The sequence below is a fragment of the Hipposideros armiger genome, unplaced genomic scaffold (genome assembly GCF_001890085.2).
Source record: "Hipposideros armiger isolate ML-2016 unplaced genomic scaffold, ASM189008v1 scaffold_135, whole genome shotgun sequence".
In the NCBI taxonomy this organism is placed as follows: domain Eukaryota; kingdom Metazoa; phylum Chordata; class Mammalia; order Chiroptera; family Hipposideridae; genus Hipposideros; species Hipposideros armiger.
In genome coordinates, this window is record NW_017731485.1 from 2497886 (window position 1) to 2524608 (window position 26723).

Below are 26723 nucleotides of genomic sequence, written 5' to 3' on the forward strand. Positions count from 1 at the left end.
GACTAAGTAAACTCTAAAAGAATGCTGGAGACCCCTCCAAGGCACTGAAAGCTAACATCTCTTTTTTGATGCAATTTTGATCAAGCTCTTCCAGGAAAAAAAAAACAAAAACAAAAGTCCCCCCAAACAGTGTCCTTCAAAAGAACCCACTAATACCGAAAGGCATAATAAAACCGGGCTTCTTTTCCCCTCTGCCGTTTTAAATCGTCAATAACTTTAATCCCCCAGATTGCTCTGTCTGAAGGAAAATGTTAAAGAACGTTTCAGTACACTTTCCCATTTGATTTGGAGTCAAAATGAGCTGTGTGCCACGGAGGGAAAAAAAGCCAGCATTTTCAATCTTGCGGGTCAGTGACTATGGAAGAGTGTCTTGAAGGTCAAATGCGTGATTCTTAGCCCTTCAGCTTCTGCAAATCGCCATCAGCAAAATCCTAAATCCTAATATCCTCGCTTTCCAAAGAGCTCTCTCCAGCTGTAGTGACTTACTTTGAAATTACGATGGTTTTAAGTTATTTCCTTTTGGCTCTGGACCAATCTCTCTATCAGAATATTGACAAGCCGGGCAGTCGAGGCTTTACCAAGCTATCTTCGCGTTTTAACCTAGCAATGCAAAGTAGATGAGGAACATTGTGCCTTTCAGTATACCAGGATTCAGAAGAAAAGGGTTTGTGAGTTTACCATTCCTTTTTTTTTTTTTTTAAATAATGATTACTTTCTAACACCATTATTCCTTCCACGTTTGTTGGCTGGCATTCTCTCCAGGTACAATGTCACGACCCTAGAGGCTTGACTTGGAGTCTATGCACCTCTTCCAAATCGCACGCAAAATTGCTCGCCATGGATTTCTAAGGGGAGAGCTTCAACCGCACCCCTTGCCGCCCCTAAATTCCCGAGTGGGTCTGGAGCCCGCCGTTTCAGGGGGAGTGAGTCCAGTCCCCGGCGGGTCGGAGGTGGGGAGGGCTCAGAGGTCAAGGAGAAAACGGCTGGCGGTCCTAAAGTCCCTTCCAACCCTTAATTTCCGCGCGTCAACCAGAGGGCACCTGGGGGTCCAAAGGCCAGAGGGGGCCGGCAGGGCCGCGCATTTCGGGCTCCCGGCACCCTTCGCGCCCCCGCTGGCACGAGGGACGCCCCGCGACAACGGCCCACGCTCGGAGGCCGGCCTTCCGCCCTGACGCTCACACAACCTGACCACTGGCTGGCTGTCCCCGCGGCCAGACACCCACCACAGGCGCCGCGGAGGCCGCCGCCGCCTCCACACCCCGGCACCGAAGCCCGCTCCCAGAGGCTACCCGACGCAGCGAAGAGGGCGGGGCCCCCGGCCGCACCCCTTCCTTTTTTCCCCGCCTTCTTTGTTTCCTTCGGAGTGGCCATTGGCTGCTTGCCCACGAGACCGGGCGAACCGCGGGGCCTGCGGTGAGACGCCATTGGACGGCGTCGCTGCCCCTCGGCCGGCGGCCCGCTCGCGATTGGCCGAGAAGCCGCCGGGGGTTTGAATGCAGCCCTCGTCCGGGAGCCTGCTGCCAAAGTGCCACGTTGGGCTCCGCTGCTGCGCGAGGAGCCGGCTCGGGGCGCCGGCCCGGGTCCTCGCGCCGGGCTGCTGGCCGTTGGGCCTCACGACGCGAGTCAGGAAGCCGGTCCGCGGCAGCGGCGGCGGCGGGCGGCTCTGGACAGGCAGCGTGGCGGCGCGTCCCGCCCGAGGGCGGCTCTGGCTGAGGACGGAGGGGCCGGCGGGGAGCCCGGGGCAGCGGCTGACGCGGGACGGCGGCAGCGGGAGCTGCTGCCCCCGGGAGAGCCGGCCGAGATGCTGGCGGAAAACCTGGTGGAGGAGGACTTCGAGATAAAGGAGGAGGAAGAGCCGTGGCTCGACAACCGGGAGCTCCAGCAAGGTGAGGGCGCGGTCGGCCGGCCGGCCGGGGGGCGGCCAGGCCCGGGAGGCTCGCGGCGGCGACGCTGTTACCAAGTTGCGTTTGCTCGCAGCCCACGGATGCCAGGTGCGGGGGACGTGCGACGTCGGGCTGAGACGCGTGGGGACCCGCCGCACCTGCCCATCCAGCCCCGGAGGCGGGCGCAGCGCGGGCCCGGGCCGCTGCGCAGTCAGCAGCACTGCCCGCAGCGCGCTCCTGGGCGAACCGCCTTAATCCTGCCCGCCTTCCCCGGTGGCAGCGGGAGGACCCCCTCTCTCCAGGCCCGCGCCCCGCTGCCCGTCGGCCTCTGGGGGGAACCGGAGCTGCTGCCGGTGGTAGGTCTTGCAGAGCGCTCGGGCAGGACCTGTGCACAGCCCTGTGCCCACCTGTGATCCGCACGATAGCTCTGCCAGAGGTAGGTTTCGTTCGCCCCGCTTTCCAGGTGAGGAAAGCCGAGGCCAGAGCTGCCAAGTGACTTCCCTTGGGTTAGGAGCGGGAAACAGGTGTTTTTGAATCCACACACCCGCAACGAGGGGCCACACTCCGCCGCCCAAACCCCATCTCTTCGTTACCACCCGCTTTACAGCCTCTTCAGTTGGGTGTTAGACTGTTGGGACAGCAACGACAACAATTTGCTTCTGCATCGTTCACCAGAGGCCTTGAAGTGACTTGAGGACATGTCTGCCTCCACCACTCGCTTCACCTTGAACTCCATCCAGCTCAAGTTAGAGACAGGCACTCCTATCTGAGCCTGCCTGGGATGTCTTGCGGATGGTGTGTCGCCAGAGAAAATAGTTAGACAGCCCTCACTTTGCAGCCAGGGCCCCCCTTTTTTGCACATTAGTAGCAGGAACTTGAAATCGGGGAACGCTTCTTGTGTTCCAGACACGGGCAGGCCCTTCACACAGCTGCTCATTTAACCTTCTCAACAACTGTGCAGGTGGAAAGGAGATACTGCTATTGGAGCTAGGAGCCCACTTCAAGCTCCAGGGCTGGCTTTCTTTATACTGAATAATCCTCAGGCATCTTCCGTTTCTGCAATTGTGTTTTCAGCTCTTAACTTGCAGTGAAAATTAACATTTCATTTAGTTGAATATTAAATGACCATGATGTTTGTTCATGCGAACCATTGAACTTGGGGGGTGGAAGGGAAAGGAATGTAAACTTGAATTACTCATATTTAGAAAAGGGAAATAAAAAAAGCACATCTTCTGGGGGAAGGCGATTTCTTAAATCAACATACTGTGGACAGTCACCTAAACTGAAGCACTTCACCATTACGCCTGCTCATATGATCTAAGCTACTTAGCGGCTGCAGTGCAGGATTTGCCATCACATTTTCCATGTCCACAAGACACATTTCTCTTACATTTTAACAAGCCTGTTTTCCGAATTCCCCATAAGGATTGATGGCCTAGTTTGATATTTTCTCCAGGATTAATGTGACAACCACTGTACAGTTGCAGCATTTCCTTATAATGATTTAAGCAGTTTGTATAGTCAAAGCTAAGTATTATTTTTTTTCCCTGCATTTAAGAAGCATAGAAGCATAGAAGCATAAGAAGCATCTGTACAGGCTTGTTTTGTTTTTGAATTTAGCGTAATCCTTGGCATATAACAGAAGCTCGATTTTAATATTTGTTGAACTGAATGAGGCACTGGCGCAGGGTTGCTGTTTTCATAGCTCTCTTCCATCAGGTCCCTTAGTCCACAGCACTTTCCCCCGTGGGAGGTTGTTAGGAAGAATCATTTGTAATGTTTCAATCTACTGAGAAGCAAATGCACCTTGTTGGGGTTACATGTGGAACTCTAACCTCTGAACCAAAGGAAGTCATCAGGTGTTCAATTTTAATGAGACCTTAAAGAACACGGGTCCAAACCTCCTTAATGCCAGTTTGCATTTGGAATTTGTTCCTTGCTTCTCAAAAGACTTTTACATCGTATCACAATGGACTTTGACATAACCGTCTGTGTCATAACCAAGTTTGTCGGGTAGGAATAGATATGAAATTCCAACAACCATAACTTGTGAATATAGCCTGTAAAAGAATGAAGGCTGCAGTGTGAATAAAAGGAATATCTTGGTCCCAATTTTGTTAAATTATATGTTAAAGAACTCCTAAACTTCTAATGGATTTTAAAACTTGTTAATTTCTCAAATACTTATCACCTCTATGCGAGGTATGTATCCAGGCCCTGGGGCCACAGTGCCTACCCCACAGATAGGACAGGCAGGGTCCCACAGCAAAAGGACAGACAGGGTCCCACAGCAAAGTGAAGCTGAGGGCTTAGGGATGTGTTGATGCTGCTCCCTGGTATGTGCCCACCTCAATGCCTGGCTCATGGTGGGCCCTCAATAGATATTTGTTCCTGAATAAAGTTTGGGAGTCGCAGGTCTGCCCTCTTAAATTGATTGATAAAACAAATGTAGTGGGATTTTATCAAGTGCAGACCTCTGTTCATTTTTAACATCTTTGCTACAGGCATATGCCTCATTTATTGCATTGCTTCACTCTATTGTGCCTCAGAGGTGTTGCGCTTTTGTTTGTTTGTTTGTTTGTCAATGGAAGGCAGGACTCTCCACCAGCAAAAAGATAACAACTCACTTTACTGCAGTACTTGCTTTACTGCAGTACTTGCTTTATTACAGTGGTCTAGAACCAAACCCATGGTGTCTCCGAGATCTGCGTGAATTAACTGGACTGAGGGAGACTTGTCTGGAGAGAGATACTAAAACTTTTTAAGATCCTGTTCTCAAAGTCATAGAACGACTGATTTTTTTTTCCTTTAGCAATAGAAGCATTATTTAAAATAGATTGAATCTTTGTATCCGAGTTTGCTGGGGCATTCTTTTTTAAATTAAAATTGCTGGAAAATTCAAACCTCAGAAGGCTCTGGCCTACCTTTCATACCTTGTTAGAAACTTGTAAAGCTGTGTGCAGGCCGAAGGAGAAAACCTTTGCTTTTACAAAACACTTTGATGGAGACTGTCTTTTGTCACAGGGCTGAGTTGGCACAGGAAAAATACTGACAAAGATCTCTGTGGGTAGAATCCTTTCTGGGACAGCAAGAGCTTCTGTGCAGGTAACGATGGTGCTGGCTTTGAAATGTGCCCCTGAGAGCAAGGTGGACAGACTTCAGAGACGGGATTTTCTTTTAGGCCAGCTGCTATTATAATTGTCATTTGCAGAGCTGTGCAAGCTTAGCCTAAGGACTCAGGTTTCTGCAGTATGGATCAGCAAATGAAATCTTAGTTTGAAGGAATCCTAAGATTCCTGCTGCTTTTCAAGACAAGTACATTTTCCTGGTATGTAACTAATCTGCTGAATCACTGTTTGGAGGGTCATTAAAACGGACACCATCATTTTTCTTGATGTTTACGTTCAGGTTTTTTGCTTCCCAATTATAGTAACGTTGGCAACAGGAATTACACAGAAGCATCACCAAATGACGCATTTGACTTTGTAACAGGAAAAGCTTTCAGCCTTCAAGTGATTGAATTACTGCTGCAGACTACAGCTAACATGGGAATATGCTGTCCTCGTTTTGAAAAACCAGGAACATAAGAAAAATGTACTAGTGGGATTTAAAGGTTTCAGAATTCTAGAAGAAAGATCCTTCTAAAAAATCACAGTCACTAGAGCTGAGGTTTTGCCTAAGGTACAGGGCCGAGTGGAATGTGCTTAAAGCTAACAGTGTACAGTGTTAAATGGATTTTCATCACTTGCAAAGGCTGATTGTGAAAGCTTATTAAACATAAAGGTATTGCTAGGTCGTCATTTGGGAGCCTGCAGTAAATCTGGGGTGTTTTTGGTGCTGCCTCAACCAATTCAATAGTGTTCGGAAGAGACAACCTCTTAATGAAAATCTTTATTGGAAAATAGGTGAGCCGGCGCATAAGGCCTCAAAACTGTATTGTTCCCTTTTCTTTTGTGCCTTAATTAAAACCATAGTAATAAAGGACATTGACTTCTCTCCCACTCCCCCCACTAATTATTTAGAAAACCTTCTTGGGCTTACTGCCAGCTTGTGGCTCCTTTTGGTATGGAAGCCAGATGCTACGCGACAGGAAATGAACTTTTTTTAAAGTCCAAAAAAGGCCGCTGTCCTTAAACTAACAGATGAAGTAATATCCTCTTATACAGTGTGACTTCACAGGCGCTTTCGTGTAGTTGTTACTTGTCTTGCCAGAATTCTATCCTAAACAGCCTATGAAATATTTAGGCGACTGAGACTTTAGGTTACCGAGCCAGATGGGGCTTTGTTTAACTGGAAATAAGGACTGAGATAAGGACAAGAGTCGGGTTCTTTTCTGGTCGCCGTTTACTGGAGGAGTGCCATATTTGGTGCTGGTCTGCAGCCGCAGGCGAGCTGCTCCTGGCTGTGTAGTAAGGAGCACAGGTCTTCCCATAACGAAAGGGAAGTCCTTGAGGAGGGTCGGAAGTTGGTCTTGATTCGGGTTTGACCGCTAGTTAAGACCTTCTTTGGTGAGTCTCACCACTCACCACTTCAAAACTTAAGTAGCTTCTGTGTGGCTCAGTGTGTACAGATGACACCCTGTGAGTACAAAATAATTATTTCGGGACCATCTTGAAGCTGTACCGAGCTCGGTTTTCGCTTAGTGAAAACAGGATACTAACTTGCCTGGGACTGTACAGACTTTCGCTGGGAGCAGGCAGGAAAGCTGGACAGCTCAAGCCCAGGCTCCCATCAGCATCTCTGAACACAAGCAGAAAGGTTAGGTGCCCACTCGGGGAATTGGTGCTCTACCTTAAACAAGGAAGTCTGTGGACATCCTCGTCTGGCTTAAAGCTGTGCAGCTGTAGATAACATGAGTATAACAGAGGGAGAACGGTGACAAGGGCGACAGACCCTGTGACTCCCATGTAGATTTGGTCAGGTTGGGGAGCATCTTAGTGTCAGGCGGTCTCATCTGGAAAACTGGGCTAACCTTGAGCATAAAGATGACTGTCTCTGAAATGGTCTGAGCTGTTCAAAAGGCTTTCTGTCTTGTGAATATAAGATTTCATTTCCTAGACTTATCTGAAATCGTAAGTACATTAATAGGCATTGTTAATATTTAAATCATGAGAATGTACTTTAATAGCTGTCTACTAACAGTATACTGCTTTATTTAAATGGGTATAAAATGTTTTAAGGCGAGCTGGAGTGGTGTGTAGATTTTGCTTTGTTTTTTCCTAATGAGGGAAAACTAGCCAAGTAGAATACTATTAATAATTAGGCACCTGGAAGAACAGTACCAGGTAACAAAAGTTGTCGCTTTTCTGTTACCGCTCATTCTAGGTTAAGTTTGTTTCTTTTAAAAAAGATTTTTATTGGGGAATTGGGGAGATGAGAACAGCACTGGGGAATTGGGGGAAGGGGAACAGACAAGTTGCTGTCATTTTGTTCTTCAGTCTAGTTGTGGAGGACGTTGCTTCACTGGCCCAAGTTGGCACCATCATTGCGCTCTTCCCGGGAGAGGCAGATCAGTCGCCGGCTTCTGGACAGGCGCACATGCTGGCTGCTGGCTACACACGGTAACCCATGGCAACTCACTGCCACAGGGGTTGCAGCCTATGCCGTCGCCAGCGACTCATGGCAGCCCAGCTCCAGGTTGAGCTGTTGTTCAGCGTCTTAGCTGTGGAGGGCAGTGTCACTGGCCCTCATATGTGGGATCCAAACCGGGGCCCTCTGGAGTCCCAAGCCAGCTCTTAACCATTGCGCCACTCAGCCGGCCCTCTAGGTTAAGTTTTAATATCGGTAGTAATGTATACATGTTAAATCTTATTTGTCAACGTGTAAAAATTAAGTTTAAAAATAACATGTAGTGAGGTTTCCTGTTTTTATAACACTTTCATAATAAGTATTTTTATGACGTTAAGCGAAATGACTTTCCATCGTACTTAGACTAAAAGTCAAACTCTTTACCGTGGCCCATAAAACCTGTGTGATCCCAGCTCCGTCCCATCCCGCTGTCCCCCTCATGCTGCTGACACACGGGCTTTTTGTCGGGCTGTAGAACATGTCAGGTGTTTTCCTGTTGCCGGGCTGCTGCCTGGTTCTTACGTGGCGAGATCCTCATCCTTCAAGCTTTCGCTAAAATGTCTCCTCAGACAGACTCCCCCTGTGACCTCCCTTTTAAAGTAGCTCCTTTGTTTATTATCACCAAATCCATTTTTTTTTCTTTTTTCTCTCACACACCACATCCAACTGGGTTAACACATCCTTTCGGCTCTACTTTCAAAACATACCCAGAATCCTACCCCTTCTCTCCGTCTCTGCCACCGTTGTCTCTCACCCAGATGACTGCAGTATCCTCTTGTCACCCTGCTTCCACCTTTGTCCCTTTCAGTGTGGACACAGAGCCAGAGTGATCCTGTCCCTGGGTTACATTTCACTCAGAGGAAAAGCCAAAATCTTGCCCTCCTTAGACCGGCGCTGCAAGCCAGCTGACCTTGGAGGCCCTGACTTGCCTCCTGAGCACAGTTTGCTCTGGCCTCGTGGGCCTCCGATGTCCAGGGACACGGCCTCCCTGCGGCCTCATACTGCTTGGCCTCTGCCTGGAATGCTGGTCACCTGGATAGAGCCACATGGCTCACTTATTCAGTTTCTTCACATCACGATTCTGTTGTCACCTTGGTCACGTTCTTAAGTGTCAACCTCCCAAGTCCACACTCTTCCTGTCCCCATCCCATGCCTGACTCTTTCTCTCTCGCACTTCCTGCTACGTGTCTATCCTATATTTTATCAGGCTGTTTCTCCCAACAGAATAGAAGCTCCATGAGGCAGGGAATGTTCAGCTAAGTTCAGTCCTGTATCCTCAGTGCCCAGAATGGTATCTGGTGTTGACTGAGCTCAAAAAGAGTCTAGATGCTTTGGCTAGAAATAAATGATAAAGATTTATTCAAGGGTCTTAGGGTTCACACGCCAGAAACACAGCTAGGCAATACTGAGGGTGTTCCGAAGAAGAAAGAAAAGCTAAGAGTAAAGAAAGTGCATCCTTGAGAAGACTCAGTCCTGCGGTCTTAGCCTCTGGATTGGTCCAAGATGGTCATCCTCAGGATGACCGGTGGTCTGGCTACGTGAAGGTTCTTTCTTTAGTCCTTCAGGGGGTAACCAGAGGGTTATCTGGAAGCTTGCTGTATATCCAGCCATTGACGCAGGACTGGACAGTTCAGAAGTATATGTTCCCAGGCTAGTTAAAGCAAGAATAGAATCGTTTCCGCAGGCCTCAACCTACGTGATTATAGTAATTTAGCAGCTTGACTAGTGACTCTATTTTATTTCCTCACTCTGTTCCTGACTGGTATTATTGAATGTATGCATGCGTGTATGAATGAGAAGCATTTATCACAGTTTGCAAGTTTTTCTACTTATTTGCTGTCTGGTTTCTCCCATTAATCTGGAAGTGTGAAGAAAACAGGAACTTTATCCATTTTATTTCCCATTCTGTAACCAAAGTTTAGCATAGTGCCTAGCAATAAAAACATTTGTGAATCACTGAATACTAATAATGCTTTGCGTTTGTATTGCAGCTTAGTTTGTAAAGTACTTCCTTATTATTTCAGTTGCTTTCACAATGTTATTTATATTAACAGCACAGTCGTCTCTAGACAAGAATACTATGTGTAGGGACTGTTAAAATCCCTGTGTGGAAAGTAGTAACCTAGTAAATGGTAGTCAGAGCGGACCTCAGACCTCTGTCCTCAGCCCAGTGCATTCCCCACTGTACTGAAGGCCTCGCTCGCAAGTTTCCTCTGCAGGTAGTTACTGCAGGTGCCTATGTTAGAACTCGTGTCTTTCTGGTATCGTTACATTTTTATTTCTGGGACTGTGTGTAACACAAATCCTGTCTTATGTGCATATTTGCCTAAGAATAGAGAGTTGAAAAATGAGATTTAAAATGGAAATATGCTTCCGTGCCAAAACAAAATATGGTATGAACGGCTGACGTGTAATTACCTCAAAAGCGTAACAGCTGTGCTGCTATCTGGTTTGCTCATCTTTGAGAAAGATGTGAAGAGAAGTAGAAAAAAAGGCAGAAGACCTGGGGCAATGCTCTTGTTACTGATGTATTTTTCTTTTTTTTGACTTAATAATTTTTAGTCCCTTTAGGAAGCCAGGATCTGCAACAACAAACTTTGCTTTGACAGTTGCATTAATATAATACATTCACAGCAGCCGGATTTCACTTTAGAGACCACTTAAATATCTGTCTGTACTTTGGCTCGAGGGTCTGTCCGAAACAGTATACCATGAGGATATGAATAAGCCCAGTCCATTAGCAAATAATTATGATCTTAGAAGTCACGATGCTGAGTGATCAGTCCTAAACTATGGAGTATGTCTCCATAAAGTAGATCGGTTTTCCTCACGTCTTACAAGTAGGGGTACAGAAGAGTCCATGACTGGTGGGGGCCCCAGTTGCACTGGATGTGAAGTAGAACTCAGGCTTTCTTCTGTGCCTTCCACTGGGATCTGACTTAACTTCACATGGTGCATTGGGTCTTGGTTCATTCTTACTTTAAGAAATGGGCTATATAAAATGTTGACATGAGGCCATTTGCATTATTCATTTGTCGTGCTAGATCTCCAGCTGGCTGCTGAGCTTGGGAAGACATTGCTGGACCGGAACACACAGCTGGAGGAGTCTCTTCAGCAGATGTATACAACCAACCAGGAGCAGTTACAGGAAATTGAGGTAATTTACCCTTGGGGGTGTGGCCTGCTGCTGCTGGACCAGTCATATCTGCTGCCATAACAGTGAGATTGAAGGCAGCATTTACTTTCTAACACAAACTTTGGAGAAGCAGAGCCACCAGAGAGGGCAGAGAGGTTGACTTCTGCTATGACTGTGCTTTCCCAGCACGGAAGTCTGAGTGATGAGAGACCTCTCGCTCCACCTTTGCTGAAGTGTAGTGAAGTCAGTGGTCCAGTATTTGCCTGCCTGTGAAGCAATGTCACGCTGTGAATATTATACTTAGTTTTCTACTTTTTTCTTTGAAAAAATGAATTATGCAATATTTAAGATACGTAGAGGTATAAGAGAATAAATAATACAGTGAACACCTGTTTACCCATCGCCCAGCTTAAGAAAGAAAACTATCCACTGTTGAGTCTCCGTGGTTTCACCTGCGCCCCCTCCCCCCCACCAGTTGGTACAGTAGAACCAGGACTCTCGTGTCTGTGCAGAAAAATGTAAAAGACCTTAGGATAGTGAGAAGAACTTACTGAGCTCTGATTATATACTTAGCCAGGTGCTGGAAATTCAAAGTAGAATTATACAGTCTTTGACTTCAAAGCAATGAAAACTATACAGACTTCAATTTTTGAATACAAACTCACCTACCATCAAAAGTAAGACAAATTTGGAGTTCCAGTCAAGATGGTGGAGCAGGTAAACATTGTGCTTACCTTCTCTCACGACCACATCAAAATTACAACTAAACTATAAAACAGCCATTATTGAGCATCACCTAAAATTGAGCTGAACCAAAGCCGTACAAATACGGACACACAGAAACCACCTTGAGACTGGTAGGAGGGGCAGAGACACAGAACAGGCTGGTCCCACACCCACGTGTGACCATTAAAATTCAGGAGAGACATCTCAGCTGTGGAGGTCCCCGCTACCCTCCAGGGGAGCAAGGGGTCCCAGCCCCTCCCCATCCCAGGGTTCCAGTGCTGGGGAGAGACGTCCCCATAATTTCTGGCTGTGAAAACCAGCGGAGATTGTGGCTGAGGGAAACAGAGGGTGGTGGAGCCCCAGGTGCTCCTCCTAAAGGGCCGGCGCACAGACTTACCCACAGAATCACTGGCTTGGAGCTCCAGTGCTGGAGCGGTAGCTGGAGAGGTGACAGGGACGAACTATGGGGAACTGAGCTGTCCTGCTTCAGGGGCTGCTGGAAGGCAGCTTTCTTCTCCCTGACGGAGGAGCTGGCAGAAGCCATTGTTGCTTTGTTGAGCCCTCCCCTTCCCAGTGTGCAGGTGCAGGCAGCTGCCATATCTGAGTCTCCATCAAGCTGGCTAACGCCGTTGGTTCACCACACCCTGGTGATTCTGAGACCTCACCCTGCCCAACTTTTGGGCACACCCAAGCCGCTTCCAGTGGCTTTTCTTACAAACCATCTGCCTTGGCTCATACTGCAGACTTTCAAAGTTCGCAAAGGTTCACAAAGGGTCTCTCAAAGGTTCACAGAACCCAGACAACCAGCATCTGGCTTAAGCGGGTCCTGTACCTCTGGCTGAGCAGCCCTAAGCTGGCATTAGTGGCTTGTGGCTTGTGGCTTGGCCTCTCGAGGAACTTCCAAGCACAGCACAGGCGGCAGCCATCTGCAGATTGCTTTGTGACTCTTGCTGGTGGCCCTGGGTGGAGCACGGGCTGCAGTGGAACTTGACCTGCAGTAGGTCCCCTCCCAGGTGGCCGTGGGTCTGGCACCCCCAGTGGCCAGTTTCAACAGGAGCTGGCGCATCACCCAGCCGTCTCCAAGAACTACACACCCAAGGGGCAGACTGGGGAGGCACCAGAGCTCTGCTGAGGCAGATCCTGCTCTGTAGGGTCAGCCCCTGTACCTCAACTCCTCCACTGTAGTCATGGCCAGTCCTCACAGCCAGTGAGCACCAGGGCCCATCCTTTCCATTGACGTGCAAATGGCAGCCAAGGCTCAACTACAAGAGGAGGACACACACAACCCACAGAAGTGACACTTCTGTAGTACACGGCTCAGGTGACCAGGAAGACTGCACCACTGAGCCCCACTGGACATCTACTACATAAGGCCACACTACTAAGACCAGGAGACATCAGAACCCTACCTAATACATAGAAACAGACACAGGCAGGCAGCCACAATGGGGAGACAAACGTGTCCCAAATAAAAGAACAGAACAAATCTCCAGAAAAAGAACATAAACAAAATGGAGAAAAGTAATCTACCAGATAGCGTTCAAAACACTGGTTGTAAGGATGCTCAGTGATCTCAGGGAGAATGTGAACAAAGAGATAGGAAACATAAAAATGGAGACAGAAAACATAAAAAAGAACCAGTCAGGGCCGGCCGAATGGCGCATTGGTTAAGAGCTGGCTTGGGACGCCAGAGGGCCCCGTTCGGATCCCACATATGAGGGCCAGTGACACTGCCCTCTACAGCTAAGATGGTGAGCAACAGCTCAACCTGGAGCTGGGCTGCCATGAGTCGCCGGCGATGGCGTGGGCTGCAGCCCCTGTGGCAGTGGGTTGCCATGGGCTACTGTGTTTAGCCAGCAGCCAGCGTGAGCGGCCAGCAGCCGCCGTGAGCAGCCGTCCAGAAGCCGGCGACTGATCTGCCTTGCCCAGGAAGAGCGCAATGATGGTGCCAACTTGGGCTTCACTAAGCAACGTCCTCCACAACTAGACTGAAGACCAAAACAACAGCAACTTGTCTGTTCCCCTTCCCCCAATTCCCCAGAGCTGTTCTCATCCCCCAATTCCCTCCCCCCAAAAAAAATCTTTAAAAAAAAGAACCAGTCAGAAATGAAGAATACAATAACTGAAGTGAAGAATACTTTAGAGGGAATCAACAGTAGATTAGATGAAGCAGAGGATTGAATCCACAATTTAGAAGATAAGGTAGCAGAAAACACCCAATCAGAACAGAAAAAAAAAAAGAATCCAAAAATTGAGAGAGTTAAGGGGCCTCTGAGACAACCTTAAGTGTTAACAACATTCACATTATAGGAGCACCAGAAGGAGAAGAGAGAGAACAAGGAATTGAAAACATATTTGAAGAAATAATGACAGAAAACTTCCCTAACCTGGTGAATGAAATAGACATACAAGCCCAGGAAGCTCAGAGAGTCCCAAACAAAACGAACCCGAACAGGCCCACACCAAAACACATAATTAAAATGCCAAAGGTTAAAGACAAAGACAGAATCTTCAAAGCAGCAAGAGAAAAGCAGTTAGTTACCTGCAAGGGAGCTCCCATAAAATTGTCAGCTGATTTCTCAAACAGAAACTTTGCAGGCCAGAAGGGATTAGCAAGACATATTCAAAGTGATGAAAAGCAAGGACCTATAACCAAGATTACCCAGCAAGGCAATCATTTAGACTCAAAGGACAGATAAAGCGCTTCCCAGACAAGAAAAAGCTAAAGGAGTTCATCACCACCAAGGAATCTTAGAGGGACTACTTTAAGATGAAAAAAACAAAACAAAACAAAAAAATATATATATATGTATATATATATATATATATATATGTATTTTATTATTCATGTGCATATGAATAATAAAATGACAATAACTACATACCTATCAACAATTGTTTTCAATGTAAATGGATTAAATGCTCCGATCAAAAGATAGGGGGGCTGAATGGATAAGACCCTCACATATGCTGCCTATAAAAGACTCACTTCAGATTGAAAGACACACACAGACTGAAAGTAAAGGGATGGAAAAAGATATTTCATGAAAATGGAGACAAACAAACAAAAAGCTGGGGTAGCAATACTTACACCAGACAAAATATACTTTAAAACAAAGGCTATAACAAGAGACAAAAGACCTGGTAATCCCACTTCTGGGTATTTATCTGAAAAAACCCAAAATGCTACTTTGAGGGGATGAGCTCATCTACATGTTCATTGTAGCATTATTTACAATAGCCAAGGTATGAAGGCCGCCTGGGTGTCCCACAATGGATGAATGGATAAAGAAGAGGTGGTACCTATATACAATGGAATACTACTCAGCCGAAAAAAGAATGAAATCTTTCCATCTGTGACAATATGATGGACCCAGAAGATACTGTGCTGAGTATAGTAAGTCAGACAGCAAAAGACAAATGTCATATGATTTCACTTTTAAGTGGAATCTAAAGAACAAAGTAAAAGAAACAAAAACAAACTCATAGAGAACATTTTGATGGTTGCCAGATGACAGGGAGTGTCCCGGGGTTGGAGGGTGAAAAAAGGGAAAAGGATTAAGAAGTACAAATTAGTAGTTAGAAAATAGTCATGGGGATGTCAAGTACAGTAGAGGGAATATAATTAATAATATGGTAATAACTATGTATGGTGTCAGATGGGTGCTAGTCAGGGGCATCACTTTGTAAATTATATAAAAGTCTAACCACTATGCTGTTCACCTGAAATTAATATCAAATAACACTGAATGTCAACTATAATTGAAAATTTTTAAAAAGGGGGGAAAAGGTGAAGGGGAAGAAGAGGTTCAAATCTCCAGGCATAAAACAAACAAGTCACGGGGCTGTAACAGACAGCACGGGGAATATCGTCAGTAATATTGTGACAGCGTGGGACTGTGTCAGGTCGATGCTGGACTTATGGTGATCACTTCTTTAGCATAGGGAATATAATCAATAATATAATAACTCTGTATAATGCCAGGTGGGTACTGTTGAATAACTATGATGTACACCTAAAACTAATATAATATTGTATGTTAGCTATACTTCAATAAAAATCTTAAAGTAAGGCAAATTTATAATCTCAGCCTTAATTTTACTTAGTAGCCATAATTAAGGTGCATACCGTGATCTTTTCCTTCATCAGGATTTATGAATCTAGCCAGTGATGTGACTGAAATATACTTTTATAGTTCTGTGAAGATATACCTTGTAATGATACTGAAGTTCTCAGCTACCATTTTTAGCACATTCACATCAGAGCATAGAACATGCCGTGCCTGAAACTGAATTACTTGTAGTTTGCCAGAAACCTAAAAACGTATAAAAATCAGGCATTTTTAAACTATTGAACTAGCCAGATATCATACATGAGTAGGGAACTCATTCCTGCTTTGGTTCATAGACTTTGTTTTTCAGCTCATTGGCGGGTTTCATGAAGACAGTCTTCTACTGGGAAGTATGTTTATTTGTATGAGGGTAGAAACATAGTCTTAATACATTGCATGGACGCTTTCTGTGAAAGCGCCTATAAATCACTGTAACTGAACACTAACTATACTTTAGCAGATCTTCCAAGTTGGGGGAAAGTCCAAGCATTTGCATAATTAAGAGAATAATACCTATTTGCTGTAGGAGATCGCAAACACAGTTGCTTCATGACCCATCACTTGTCTTTCTACCTTTGAGGATGACTAAAAACAGTTAGGGCAGATTGCGGACATTCTGGAAAAAATCCAAAGATGTTTGAGATTCTTCAAATCCACAAATAACACTCCATCATCTAACGTCTTCCATTAGATGTTATAGAGTGTAATGGAAATGAAGTATCCAGTGCAAACCTTAGTGATTCAATAAATATAAAATTAAATACATGTATAAACTATCAAATAAATGTAGCCTGGGATACTTCCAGGAACGTTTTCATGAGCCTCTTTTTTAGAGCCTGTGGTCCACTGGTTCACAGACCCAAGCATCGTAGCATTCAACGTTCTATTCTTTATCGCAGCTGCTTTTTGGCTAAGAACGCCACCACCGTAGATTTCCTCTCTGCCGTTACGGTCGGCGTTCTTCTTTCCTTTTTATAAGCCGCTTCATGAAAGTCAGAGGGGATGGCATGGAATGGGGAGATAAGATGGCAGTGCTGGCTAAGCCCACTTACCAGCCAGGGGCTCCCTCAGACGGGCCTTCTGCCTGCTCGGTTCACGTCTGCGCCGGGGCAGACGTACAGACCCCCACAGAGCCTTCCAAGGTCTCTCTTCTCTCCAGTGGTCTAAGGGGAAGGCCTGATGCTTTTGTAAAAGGAACAAGGCTGACAGCCTAATTCCCTACGAAAAGGTGACCCGTGCAATGGGCTCTTACCACGACAACCTTCGGGAGTCCCCTAAACTTTACAAGGGCTCTTTCCTTAATTCAAACCTAAGGTCAGCTTTTTTCTAAGTAAACTTTTTGTTCAAATACACATGCAGAAAAAAAGCACAAATCCTTAGTAGTTTGATGAGTTTCATAAAGTAAACACCCCCATGCAACCAACAGCCAGATAAGAAGTGGGAACGTTATCAGCTCTGCCAGCCACCAACACCGCTGACCAGCGTGCTAACACCCTAGATTAGGTTAGCCTGATTTTTACGCTTTACTTGTACAAGTTTTACGAACAAGAGTCACTTGTACACGTTTTAAACCAACTTTTCAGAATGTTTATTGGGAGTTTTCCTGATTAGAAAAGTAACACGATTATTTTTTAAATTTAGAAAAGCATATAGTTGAAAACCAAAAAGTCAGCTCTTATCCCACCAACCCAGAGAAATTTTAAATGAGAAAGTCCAGAAAAATGGTCCTGGAACATACTACTCATGGTGGATGAATAGTGCAGAACAGGTGAAAATGCTAGGATAAGCCCCCAAATGGTGACTCATTATGGAAACAATGGGAAACTGTCAAAGGGATTAGATAAGTGGAACTCCAAATATGCTTTCAGAGACTGTCAGTGGGTTTCAAATAGGCCTCATAAAAACTGATCAGTTTTGTTAGGCATCGCTTTTAATGTAAAAAACGATTCAACTATTGAAAGTAAATGATTGCCTTCAGAGATGCCTCCAGCCGATGTGACTCGTATTCAGTTTTCATCTGAGCAGCTAATTTTTCAAGACTCCAGAGCAGGTTTTTCTCCTGGATGGCCGGGGAGGGGGGAGCAACTTTGGGGAGTGATGCGATCTGACGGCTCAGACCAAGCGGGTTCTGCTGCTTCCCTGCAGCCGTGGGCAGCCTGCTCTCCGTGTGGCTTCTCTGCTGGGAATCTGCATTGTCCCCACAGGCGTTGTCCTTCCCCCTCAGTCGTCTGTTCTTTGAAGGCGTCCTTCCTTTCACGAGCTTGTCTTGGGAAATTTTAAAGCGTTTTGTGCTTTCTTTACTACCTTTATCGGTGTCCTACTTTATATTAGAATTACTTCTTGATTTGTTTTATCCCCCTCCCCTGCATTTCCCACTGCAGCATGAAGGCTGTTGCTCTGTTAATGTCTTCCACACACAGTAGATGATCCAAAATACTTGACATCAGTATCTTAACAAAGCACTTCCAGTCATTCCTAAGCTAGGGGTTTCCACCTCTGTGCCAGGAGCTCTGGCCTCTGTGAGAAGATTCGGGCTTACGCCCTGGACTCCAGAGCAAATAGCCAGACCTCGGCATGTCAGTCTCCTCTCAGTCTGCGGGCCCCACGTGTCATGGGGACAAGATGCTCGCACGACACCAGTCCAGGGTTATTCTGAGGGGAGGAGGTTCTGGAAGTGTATGTTTTAAAGTTGTTGCACAGTTTATCCTTGTTTTAAGAATTTTAATAAGAAAAGAATCTTAATTCTGAAAAATATAAGTTCTTTTCAATTGCTAGAAATCTTAAAAACAAGTCAAGCTTTTCATAGTGAGATCAGAGGTGGTTTTTATTTTCATATTCGTGCTTTTGTTGACCCTAAATTTTCTACAGAGGAAATATAATAGTTTCATCAAGATACAGAGGTATTTCAAAGGTAATAGGAAATATTTCTTCAGTATTTGGGAAGGTCGTTCTGATACTGAATTCAGAGGATTTGGGCTTAATCCTTAATCTAAGGATAATCCCAATGCTGCATAAAAGCCAAATTTCCACTCCACTCCTTAGGCATTTTTTTTTTTTTAAGATTTTTATTGGGGAATTGGGGTAAGGAGAACAGACACGTTGCTGTCCTTTTGTTCTTCTGTCTAGTTGTGGAGGACGCTGCTTCACTGGCCCAAGTTGGCACCATCATTGCGCTCTTCCCGGGCGAGGCGGATCAGTCGCCGGCTGCTGGCCGCCCGCTCACTGCGGCTGCTGGCCGCTCACGCTGGCTGCTGGCTACATATGGTAGCCCATGGCAACCCACTGCCACAGGGGCTGCAGCCTACGCCGTCACCGGCGACTCACGGCTGAGCTGCTGTTCAGCATCTTAGCTGTAGAGGGCAGTATCACTGGCCCTCATATGTGGGATCCGAACCGGGGCCCTCTGGCGTTCCAAGCCAGTTCTTAACCATCGCGCCACTCGGCCAGCCCTCCTTAGGCATTTTTAGCGTGGGTTGTGTCTTTCCTGTATGTGGTCAGCTTTCTGTTGCAAATAGGTATCCATATAGTCCTGCTGGCCTTTCTTTTTCAAACGTTTGCCTCAGGTCTGAAGGTGGCCCATTTGTAGCTTCTGGGCGTAACCAGAACCTTGTGCTTGTAGCTCAGGTGAGGGACGGTCTGTGCGAATTTCAAGACAACTCAGGACAGCTCCGTGGCACTTAGCTTCGGTGCTCTGGCCTGTCGGCTGACATTTGGCCTGTGCTCTTGCTCTCCTCCCACTGTTTTGCTCAAATCTCTCCCTTTCCCGTTTAAAATGGCAAAGACTTTTGTACATGCGCTCTCTTTGACACGTGAACTGGAGGATCTTGGCAGTCCAGTCAGATTCATTTGAGGCCATGTATCAAAGACTCTGAATTGAGGGCACCAGCACATTAGAAGCACACCTTTACCTTTAAATCAAGGGGAGAAAAAGCAGCGACCCCATTTCCTTCTAGATGCAGAAAAAACTGATCAATAGGAAGCTGCAGAGCCCACGCCCTAAAGCTTATCTGACTATTGAGTCTGATTCTCTGGCCTTAAGTCGGTACTTGCTGAGAGGGCTAATAATTTGCCTTTTAATAAAGTTGCTGACCAGTTTAGACTCCTTTGCTAGGTAACCTAGTGCAGATTCTTGGAGAAGTGAAAGGTTTTTCTGATTAGTTTTTATTTAATCATAAGAAGATTAAAACTCCTACCATGTGAAAACAGGTGCCTTTCTTTACATTGTCCTTACTTCAAGGCCTCTAAGACCAGAATATCAGTGTCTTCCTAATGGTTTCGTTGTGTTTTTAGCGCAGGCTTTTATATAGTAGATGAGGGGGACTTACTGTAAGTTTTCAAATAGCCTTTCTGTACCTACTTGCATAGCCACCTGTTTCCTGCACATTGGCCACAACTCTCATTTGAAAAATGGGGTGACAACTTGGGACCCATATAACAGCTGGTAGGAATTCTAAATGTCTTTCAGATTTCCGGGGTGTATTTGTGCCGTGGGAATAGATAGGAGAGATAATCTGTACGTGGGCAGAGGGGAGAGAATTGGAGGCTAACAGGGCCTTTTCCTACGAGGGCCATGACCAAAATCTTTCTCAGAATCTTCCAGGTAAGTCTCCTGACATTTCAGCCATCTGGCTTGTCCACAGCACGATAAGCTATTGTGAATACAGGTCTAGAAATTGCCTTTAGCCAGGATTTTAAAGTCCCTACTGTGTGTCAGGAACTGTGCTAAACGGACCAGATACACAAGAGGCTTCCCTTCTTCAAAGAGTTAGAAAGACTCTGCCATTAAAAAGTCAGCAGTTGGGTTGTTCAGTGTTGTGTTCGGTGTCCTGAGGAAGATGGAGAGGATGCTTTGGGGGACGGTGGCATGGAAGGCTTTGGAATAGGTACTGTTTGAATGGAAGCCTAATGGGTAGGTGGGGCTCTGCATCTTTTTTTGTGCCATGGGTCCCTGTGGTTGCCTAGTGAGGTCTGATATTCCCTTTAAAATACATAAAATAAATACAATTACACAGGAAATCTGTTATTGAGTCCCTATCAAAACATTGAAAAATAAGTGTGTGATTAATAATATAAGTGTTTCTTTATGAATACATTAAATACCAAGATCTAATGGCAATCTAAAAACTACTGTGATTTCAAGTCATGATGACCGTAACCAATAAATCAAGATCTCTGCAGCCACTATGGTGTGACATGAAAATATCTGCTTTCTGTTGGTGATGAATTTCTAGGTACCCCTCATACTAGTGGTGGTTTGCTGTCTCCATTCATAATCGAAGGAAACGCTAAATTCCAATTAGATGTTAGTGAAAATGAAGGTGTAACATCCTCGCCTCCAAGTTCACAGACGCTGGCAATCCTATCCGTGGTCCCCTGGTTAGCTGCTGGGTTAGATGGGGCCAGCCAGGCAGCTGCATCCCTGGGAGAGAGGAGAGGAAGGCCAGGCCGTAAAGGAGCGGAGCTTGCCTCAGACTGAGAACTCCAGAACGTTAGGGTTCAAGGTGCCCCGAGTGTGAAGCAGGGAAGACTCAACAGCTACCGGATGAAGCTAGGAGCACTGTGTGAGACACAGCTGTGAAAATGCTGACACTGAGACGTGAGCAAGGTGTGAAAGAATTCTGGGGTGTTTTTAGGGGTGACTGGGATTGTGGTTAAAATTAAACATCTTATCTTTTAGAAATATGTAAATAGGTATACTTAAGATGTCTTAGATTTGCCTTAAAACGATTGGAGAGTAGAATATAGATGTAACAAGACTGCCTGTGTGTTGATAATTGTTGGAACTGGATGATGGGTTTATGGGGTTTCAGTAAACCATTTGTCTCTGCGTTTGTATATATTGGAAATTATCTACATAGAAAGTTTAAACATGCAGTGGATAAGATTAGCCATTTGTAGAGAGTCAGCATTTGAGTGGACTGAGAAGGTAGGAAGGCGCGCTCATCGTTAGGGTCACTAGTAGGAACTTTCAGGGAAGGATGACTGGAAGGACATACCTACACCCGACATGGTAAAGAAGGCTGCTGGGATCAGTTCCTGTCCAGCCCGATGGCGGCAAATAACGGCAACCAAACTAACGCCTAAGGAGGGAACAGCAAGACTGAGCTTAAGAATTATTGTTTGTTCAGCATGAAAAAGAAATATCTTTTCATTTTCTTATATTGATTACATGTTGATATTATAACATTTTGGATATTTTGCATTATTAAAATTAATTTTATCTTTTTACCTTAATGTGGGTAACGTAAAATACATATGTGGCTCACATTACGTTTCTGTTGGACAGCATTGCTGTATGGGAACTTCTTTTTTTTAATTTTTTTTTTAGTTTTCAATTACAGTTGACATTAATATTATATTAGTCTCAGGTGTACAGCATAGTGGTTAGACATTTGTATTTACATTGCGTTGTCGGAAAAGTCATGATGTATTTTTTTCTGTTTTTCGTTGCCAAAATGCGTCATTACTTTTCCAACAACCCAACATAACTTACGAAGTGATCCCCCTGACTAGTCCAGTCCCCACCTGGCACTATGCGGAGTTAGTACAGCATTACTGACTCTGCTCCCTGTGCTGTTCTTGCCACCCCGGGACTGTTCTGTAACTGGCAATGTGTGCTTCCTAATCCCTTCCCCGTTTCGGTGCCTGGAGGAGGCAGGACGCCCCATGCCCTCCCCACGCCGTGCGTCTCTTCCGTTTGGCTGTTCCTGACTTGCGTCCTTTATAAATAAACCAGTGAATGGAAGTGAAGCGCTTTCCTGAGTTCTGTGAGCTGTGCTAGTGAATTACTGAGCCTGAGGGGAGGGCCTGGGAACCCCCACATTGCAGCTGGCCGGCTGGAAGTACAGGTGGCCTGGGCCTTGGACCCGGCACGTGGGGTGGGATCATTGTGGGACGGAGCCCTCACGGCCTGCACGGCAGGACGCCCAGTGGTGCTGGCACGCGCGGGTGTCGTGTCTGTTTAATGTGTAACTAACTGGCCACAACCACCTTCTGTTACAGCACCTGAGCAAGCAGGTGGAGCTTCTGCGGCAGGTGAACGAGCAGCACGCGAAGGTCTACGAGCAGCTAGACGTCACAGCAAGGGAGCTGGAAGAGACCAACCAAAAGCTCGTTGCTGACAGCAAGGCCTCACAGCAAAAGATCCTGAGGTGAGCAGAGCCCACTGAGGTGGCCCTGGGCAGGGTCATTCAGTGGAGAACAGACTGGCACAGACCAGAACAGGGATGTCGTGGGTTCGGTCAGTATGGGGTAAGGTTGAAGTTAGTGCTTTAGGAAGAAAAGAGAGGAAGGAGATGTCCTTTCCCATTAAGAAAGCGCAGTTGGAGTGGCCAGCAGCTAATCTTGCCTCGCTGCCTATGCCCTCAATGTCATGTGACAAGCAACAGTTGCCCCTGTCTGTCTGTCCCTCACAGCCTGACCGAGACCATCGAGTGCCTGCAGGCCCGCATCGATCACCTCCAGAGCCAGGTGGATGAGCTGAGGTCGGTCCAGCAGAGGAGGAGCCAGGGAAAGAGTGACCAGGACAGACCTGCGCCCAGCTGCTCGCGTCGGAAGGAGCTGTACGACCTGCGCCAGTAAGCGCCGGGGAGCCCTCGTGCACTGCCACAGGCGGCCTGTCCCCCCACCCCCAAATGCATTCACTGTCCATCTAAGAAACGCCTCTGGCTACGAACCAAACCGCTTACCGTAACACAGGTTGCAGAGCTCCTGGCCACCAGTTATTCTGTTAAAAACTCGTTTTCTACAGGCTTGGGGCATTTATTTCCATGCTTTTAACGTGTTAGATCTTAGTTTAAAATAAGATGCAGCACTTCTGATAGACTACGGATTTAGGGGTTGCATTTCACATTAACATGAAGAACTGAAATTTCAGTAAAACAAAAATCCGGGTGACCTGGAGATTTCTGCCTACAGAAATGCCTTCACCATTTAGAGTTACGAGGTTGACTTTTTACTTAAGGGTGTTTGTCGAGCGCCTGTCACGTGGCAGGTGCTGTGCGGACACGAGTGGCGAGCACACACACACACCTGCAGGCCCTCGTGGGGCTTTCTGGCCTATGAGAGGCGACGAGCAGATCGCTACACAGATAAGGACAGTGACAAGCTGCTGAGGACCCTGCCTGGGAGGCCAGCTCTCGTGTGGAGGTGGTTACCCTTGGCTGTTCATCAGGTCACCTGCAGTCTTTGCAAATAGTTCCCGAGGTTCCCTCCGGCCTCCGGCAGAATCCCTGAACATGGGCAGAAGTGCCAGGTGACTCTGACGTCACTGCAGCAGTGGCTGTCAAGCTTGGTCTGAGTCACACGCAGGGACAGCTGGAAAACCCCCGAGTCCGAGCGGCAGACCAGAATCTTGGGGTGAGGCCCAGCCATCAACGGCCGTAAGACTGCCCAGGTGACCGTACTCTGCAGCCCAGGGTGGGGGACCCTTGGACCGTTCCGATGTCCTGGAAACAGAGCAGCCTTTGCGATTGGGTGTTTTGTAGCATTTTTAGTATTTATAAAAATTACGTTTTCTGACATGCTGTATTCACCCGCCTCACACGAGTAGTTTAATTGGGATTTGAGCCACTGCTCTCATGATAGACACGCAAAACATTGGTCCGTCACAGGTTCTCGACAGTATTTGGGTGGAGAACGTCATTACTGTTCTTGTGTTCTCAGTCGACCTGTGTGTCACGGATTCTTTCGCCATTTCCCCCAGGCTCTTCGTGTACGACCACGTGTTTGCCGGGAAGATCACGTCCTTGCCGAGCCAGCAGAGCCCCGAGGAAGAAGAAAACGCGCATCTGAAGAGGACGGTGGCGACGCTGCAGGCGCAGCTGGGCCTGGAGCGGCAGAAGCGGGCGACGCTGGAGGAGGAGTACGGGCTGGTGCTGGCGGAGAACAGTGAGCTGGAGCAGCAGCTGGGGGCCGCCGGCGCCTACCGGGCCCGCGCGCTGGAGCTGGAGGCCGAGGTGGCCGACATGCGGCTGGCGCTGCGGGCCGAGCGGCCGCCGCTGAGCGCGCTCGAGAGGCTGGTGCCCGACGCCCTGTTCGTCCCCTTCCGGGAGCCCAGCGCCAGCCTCCTGGAGGAGATGCTGCTGACGGGCGCCGAGGCCCTGCCGAGGCCCCTGCGACGCAGCAGCAGCGACACGGCGCTCGAGCGCGGCGCGGCGGTCGGTGACCTCGCGCAGAGCCACGAGGAGACGTGCGCCCGCAGGGCCCAGGCCGGGAGGCGGCGGGGCATGTGCCCGCTGCACGAGGTGGACACGCAGTACAGCGCCCTGCGGGAGAAGTACGACCAGCTGCTCCGCAAGTGCCAGCCGCCCGCCGGGGACGCACGGTCGCACAAGGCCGTGCAGACCTCCCGGGCTGCGGCCAGCGCTGCCGTCCCAGGCCCGGGCCCGGGCCCCGCGGAGCCCGCCGGCTCCCCCGCCAGCGCGCCGCCCCCGCCGCCACCCGAATACAAGGCGCTGTTTAAGGAGATCTTCAGCTGCATCGAGAAGTCCAAGCAGGAGATCGACGCGCAGAGAACCAAGTACCGCTCTGCGCCCTCCCACTCCTAAGGGCCCCACCCCCACCCCCAGCCGCATCACGCCGTCCACCCCGCGCTTGGCTTGCTCACGGGCTGTGCAGCGCGGGGAAAGTGCTGCTGGGGTCCGGCCCGCAGCCCGGCCTCCACTAAGCCCCTCAGGAGGTCCTGGGACAAGCTGGCCTCTGCCCGGTGCCCCGATGAGCCCACGGTCCCTGCAGGAGCCCCAGAAGCGGTGGAGGGCAGATGCGGGTCCCAGGTAGTGGCCGAGGCCCCCCAGTACCTGGTTCGGTGCGGAGTCCAGTGTGTCGGGGAGCCGCGAGCCACGGGGCCCGGGCCATTCCTGCCGCCCCTGGCCGGCTTCCGGAAACTGGACGTCGGACGCCGCCACACCGAGGACCTTAGCGCACGCCGCTGGGACCGAGCTCGTTCGGAAGAAGGATCCCTGAGGAGTGGCGTTAGCAAGTACCAGCGCCCTGAAGTCCACTCCCACTTGAACGGTGGCTGACAGGTCATCCTAACAGATGGCGACCCACCGAAAAGACCAGCTCCGCTGTGACCTGGGACGGGGTGGGCGGCTCAGCGTGCCCCCAAGGCCTCGCCACTGGTGTCGTGGTCACGCAGCGAGTGCGCACGGCTTCCCTTCTTTCATTCAGACGAAGGATGGCTGGCCTGTCTCCCGGGTCCTGTCACCCTGCAAACGGCGTGACTTGCAGACGTTGCTACCTGCTGCTTATTAAACAGTATTGACGTTCCGACTGGAAAAACGCTCCCCTGCATACTTTTAATTTAAAACTATTTAAGGGAACTGAGGTTCCAGTAATTGTATATATTTTTCTAAAATCAAATAAAACTACTTAGGAAAATGAACAAATGGATCTATTGCTTATTATTTTAATCTTAAGCCATTTCACTGTTACAACCAACTATTCTTTTTTCTTCCAATATCGCTAGGAAGATCTGATAGTGAATTTTTTTCCCCATTTTTTTTTTATAGCCAATTTTAATAGTTCATATTTTCCTTATAAATTGTCCAGTTCCTCTATAATTGTTCTCATTTTGCTGTCTACTCAGCCTTGTGCCATTTTCCTTCACTGGTTAACTGTTGGCATACTTTATATTCTTTTACCTCAATTTCTGTTTGTAACAATTATCTCCTATATTCCTTATATTTGTTTTTCTAGCTGCTTAACTCATCCCTTTGTTTATCTGTATAAAAATATTTAAGGCTAGGACTCTGAGCTCATGCTTTGAAATGTAGCTGGACACAATTCTGGTAACTTTTTACTTTTTCGGGCCCATGTATGTTAACAATTAGAACCAAGAACTTAATATACAATCAACCTGTTCAATACGTTACCAAGTATGAGACGTATTCCTTTTCTGGTGGTTGGGGTGGAGGGAAGAGGCGCAGACCAGACGGCAGAGGCTGCTGCCCGGAGCACAGGACAGCCAAGAGCCCGAGGCAGCAAAACGGCAGCTTGCTCACCTTTTCAGTCCTCCAAGGCGGCTCTGTCCAGCCAAGTCGCCACATGTGGCCACTGGGCACATAAACTGGGTAGTCCAAACTGACAACGTTATAAGTATAAGGTCCCAGATTTTGAAAACTAGTACAAAGAATGTAGCATATTGCATGCTGATGTTTTAGCTATCTCGGGCTAATTATTAAAATGTAAGCCGCTTCTTTTCACTATCCGGTGTCTATGAGGAAATCCTGACGTGTGACAGGCAGCGCTGTCCTCACGAGTCCTCCCTCCCTCCCCGCTGATGTGCACGCAGACACC

General features: G+C 47.6%; 2 protein-coding genes across 4 annotated transcripts in view; one reads left to right on the forward strand and one right to left on the reverse strand.

Annotated features, from left to right (window-relative positions):
- LOC109386582 (transmembrane protein 180-like) overlaps positions 1–3435 on the reverse strand; it is a 21836-nt gene extending 18401 nt beyond the window's left edge. Inside the window, exons 1-2 of one of the 2 annotated variants that reach the window (XM_019649905.1) lie at positions 2291–3435; positions 487–600 (exon numbers count right to left, since the gene is read on the reverse strand). The gene's annotated coding sequence lies outside the window, so the exon portion shown is untranslated. Of the gene's footprint in view, positions 1–486; positions 601–1223; positions 1295–2290 lie in introns of those variants that run through there. The other variant, XM_019649903.1, reaches the window with a different exon arrangement.
- CDR2 (cerebellar degeneration related protein 2) lies at positions 1513–25069 on the forward strand. Of its 2 annotated transcripts, XM_019649907.1 has the most exons (6): positions 1805–1886; positions 1978–2319; positions 10496–10608; positions 22428–22576; positions 22841–23002; positions 24130–25069. In XM_019649907.1, the coding sequence occupies exons 3-6, from the start codon at positions 10570–10572 to the stop codon at positions 24971–24973; spliced, it is 1194 nt and encodes a 397-aa protein (XP_019505452.1). In that variant the 5' UTR covers positions 1805–1886; positions 1978–2319; positions 10496–10569; the 3' UTR covers positions 24974–25069. The 2 variants fall into 2 exon arrangements, with proteins under 2 accessions (XP_019505451.1, XP_019505452.1); XM_019649906.1 differs by lacking the exon at positions 1978–2319 and having other exon boundaries at positions 1513–1886.
- Positions 25070–26723: the final 1654 nt, after the last annotated feature.